Genomic DNA, 3328 nt, shown 5'->3' on the forward strand with positions numbered 1-3328 from the left:
CAACACTCCCATAGATGCTCTTCCATCTGCCTGGGACACAAGGATAAGTGGGGCAGAGCCCTTAGCTGACCCACAATAGACCTATAACACTGGTGAGTGATAAACCTTCGTTGCATTAGGCCACTGAAATCCTGGAGTTGTTTGTTACTGCAGCATAACCTGGCCTATCCTGACTGACACAGTGGCCAGCTCTCAGCAGAACCTGAAATGTGGAGGTCTCAACAAAATGAATGAATTAATGAACAGGGCTATACATTTTCCCCAGGGCCCGAGGTAGAGAAAACAGCTGTGTCTCTAGATTGTTCTCTCACATACACTTGTAACCAGGCTGGGGTAAAAAAAGTCAGGTTCTGACCTTTATTTCCTATGGTCACAGCTCATGCTGACCCTGACCTCTCTGCCCCACTGGTCAGCACTGGGGGCTCTTGGGGAGGGCAAGGAATGAGGAGCTACAGAGACAGGGTCATGAGATGCAGGGAGAGCCTGGAAGATGGAGACAAGGAGCGGGAATTAGAAATAGGGGAGCAGGAACAGGAGGTGGGGGGAGAACCAGAGAGGTCAGAGCAGAGATGGGAGACAGATGTGGAGACAAGACAGATACCCTGAGTGGGAAACCAAGACAATGGGAGACTGGGAGGCAGAAAGGGAAGGGAGGGTGGAAAACAGAAAGAGACCAGGAGACAGATGAGATGATGAAGAGCTGAGGCAAACAGATACAGGGACAATGACAGAGAGGTAGAAATGTGGGGCCGAGGTCTGGAACTGGGAGAGAAAGATGGAGGGTCACGGAAAATCGGGATGCAGAGACACAAAGAAGGTCCTCCAAGGAGCCAGAGACAGGGTGGGGGCTGGGTGCCCCTAGTTGAAGCTCTGGGAGTCTTTGCTAGTGGTGGAGTCCGGAGCAGTGCTGGAGGCTGGGCCAGTACTCGAGGCTTGGCCTCTGCTGGACCCCAGGCCTCTGCTTGATTCTGACTCAGTGCCTCTGCTCTGCACATCCCCTAGGCTTCCGTGGCCTCTGCTGGACCCCAAGTATCCAGTGGACCCCAGGTAGCTGCTAGAGCTGGGGGGTCTGAAGGTCACACGGCCCCCAGTTGAGGCCTGGCTGCCACTGGTGGAGCCATAGGTTACATGGCCTCCACTGGGCATCAGGATGCCACCAGTCCCGTGGCTCAGGATAGACCCGCGGACATTACTAAGGCTCCTGTTGGTCACTGGGGGTGTGCTTGAGCTGGTTTTCTGGATACCGGCGACGGTTATGTTCGAGCTGCTGTCAACCCTCTTCACGACCTCAACCGGCTCCTTCAGGTGCTGCTCCCGAGCTTGCTCCCGCGCCTCTAGCTGCAGAGGGAGGCAGGTTAGGGCCCCAGGTGCAGGGGGACGGGGGGGGGGTGGCTTAGGGCCCCAGAGAAGGGCTGACGTCCTGCCCACCCCTGCAGGCTCCCTTTCTCAATTCTCACCAACTTCCTCACTTGGCTCAGCAGCTCCTCCTTGCTCAGAGGATAGTCTTCCTTGGCCTCAAAGCCTGGGGGTTCCTCCCTAAAGTGTGGGGAAGACAGGAAGGGGCTACATTCTTGGCCCACTAAAGGCTGATGGCTCCTCATTGGTGTCCCCAGAGACCCTTAGCCATGCTCTGGCCAGCCGGAGAACCTTTTCCCCTCTGATCTACCAAAGGTCCATCATCCCAGGCTGTCCCCAGCAGCCCCTACTCCTCTGGTTCCCCCAAAGCACCCACTTCATCTTCTACTGCCCCCCTGAGCCACACCTGCCCTCAGGTCTCCAAGAGACCCCAACACCTCCATCCCGTTTGTGCCCTTCCTCCTCCCTCTTGCCCTGTGCCTCACAGATTGTCAGGGAGCTGAGGTGGGGCCATCTTCTTAGGAAGATCCTCAGGGTTCTGGCCCAGCACCAGGAGGGCGGTGTCAGCCAAACTGGAGGAGGTGTTGTTCTGGAATGGGATAAGCCAGGGGTCAGCTCAGGCCCATCCCTGTGGCCTGGCCTCCAACGCTCGGGCTCCCTGTCCCACCTACTCCCCCTGCATCCCCACCTGGACGGCTAGGAAGGCCTGCACGGTTAGGAGCTCCACAAGCCGCTTCTCAATGAGGCCCAGGAAGAGGCCTATGTCTCTGTCCCGCATTTGGGTCTTGATCCCCAGGAGGTCATTGATGATGGTGCTATCACACTGGGCCTTGGTGAAGAGCTGCTGGATATCTGGGGGAGTAGGGGGGGGTGGGAGGCAAGGTGTCATAGATCCGGTGCCCACTGGGGGCCAGCCCTCTCTTCCCCTCAAGTCCCCACTGCCCCGTTTTATAGAGAGAGCAAGCAAGGCTCCAAGATGGAGAGGGACTTGCACAAGCACAGACAGCCAGGCAGTGAGCGCGCATTGCTGTGCACCTGGTACTGGGCTCACAACCGAGGAAAGCAAACAATGAGGGCGTTGAAGGAAAACCTAAAGGCACCTCCTCCAAAAGACTTTCTCACACAGCTCAATTAGAAGCACCCAACTTCCATCCGAGTCCACAGCTCAGCAGCTCAGAGAAACACGTGTGCTCCATCAGAGGCCGGAGGATGTTCATGGAAGCAACAAGGCTGCTTTCTTTTTGTTGCTGTTATTTTGTTTTGTTTTTAATATCGGATCCCAGGTGCACATGACTAGATTAATCACTGTCTTTGGTTGAGCCACGGGTCATTGTCACGACCCACTCTCACAACTGGCTCGTTTGTATTTAGTTACCTGCTTATTTTTAATGAAAAACAATAACAATGATTGTTTCATCATGACCTTGACGGAAACCTGCGCCCAACAACACGGCATTCCCACCAGCCATCCCTGTGCCTCCTCCACCCGCGCTGCAGACTCATGTCTCTACAGCTTCCTCCCGGGGTCCCTCCTTGAACATCTCCCCAGGCCACTCACACTGAGCTCAAGGTCATCCCCCAAACCCACTCCTCCCAGGTTCCCCATCTCCTCCTCAGGGAGGGGCCTCACCCTCACCAGGCCAGATGTGGGTGCACCTCGTTCCTCACAGCCCCACACCCGTACTCTGACCCTTCATCTCCATCCTCCACTCCCCAATGTCCCTGTCCACCACGCTGTCCTGCTTACAACCCTCCCGAGGCTCCCCAGCACCTCCAGGAAAAGGCCCCAGGGCCTCCGCCTGGCATCTGGGATCTGGCCCTCTTCAGCTCCCACCCTCAGCCTTGCATTCCCCTCTCTGCACAAGGAACCCCCTCCAGGCCCCACCTGTGAGACCATCCTCCCTCCCAACTTTTCACTTAAATATTCATCCTTCAAGAGCAGCATCAAGTATTACTACTTCCAGGGCCGGCC

The 3328-nt window shown here is 56.3% G+C and overlaps 1 protein-coding gene across 1 annotated transcript in view; it reads right to left on the reverse strand.

The window, feature by feature from the left end:
- Positions 1–329: 329 nt before the first annotated feature.
- Positions 330–3328, reverse strand: part of ODAD1 (outer dynein arm docking complex subunit 1) — a 34331-nt gene continuing 31332 nt past the window's right edge. Inside the window, exons 10-13 of the mRNA XM_019658153.1 lie at positions 2045–2208; positions 1842–1945; positions 1458–1536; positions 330–1338 (exon numbers count right to left, since the gene is read on the reverse strand). Of these exons, the coding sequence (XP_019513698.1) occupies positions 859–1338; positions 1458–1536; positions 1842–1945; positions 2045–2208 (827 nt within the window). The 3' untranslated portion in view covers positions 330–858. The remainder of the gene's footprint in view (positions 1339–1457; positions 1537–1841; positions 1946–2044; positions 2209–3328) is intronic.

This window comes from Hipposideros armiger, unplaced genomic scaffold (assembly GCF_001890085.2).
Source record: "Hipposideros armiger isolate ML-2016 unplaced genomic scaffold, ASM189008v1 scaffold_283, whole genome shotgun sequence".
Classification (NCBI taxonomy): domain Eukaryota; kingdom Metazoa; phylum Chordata; class Mammalia; order Chiroptera; family Hipposideridae; genus Hipposideros; species Hipposideros armiger.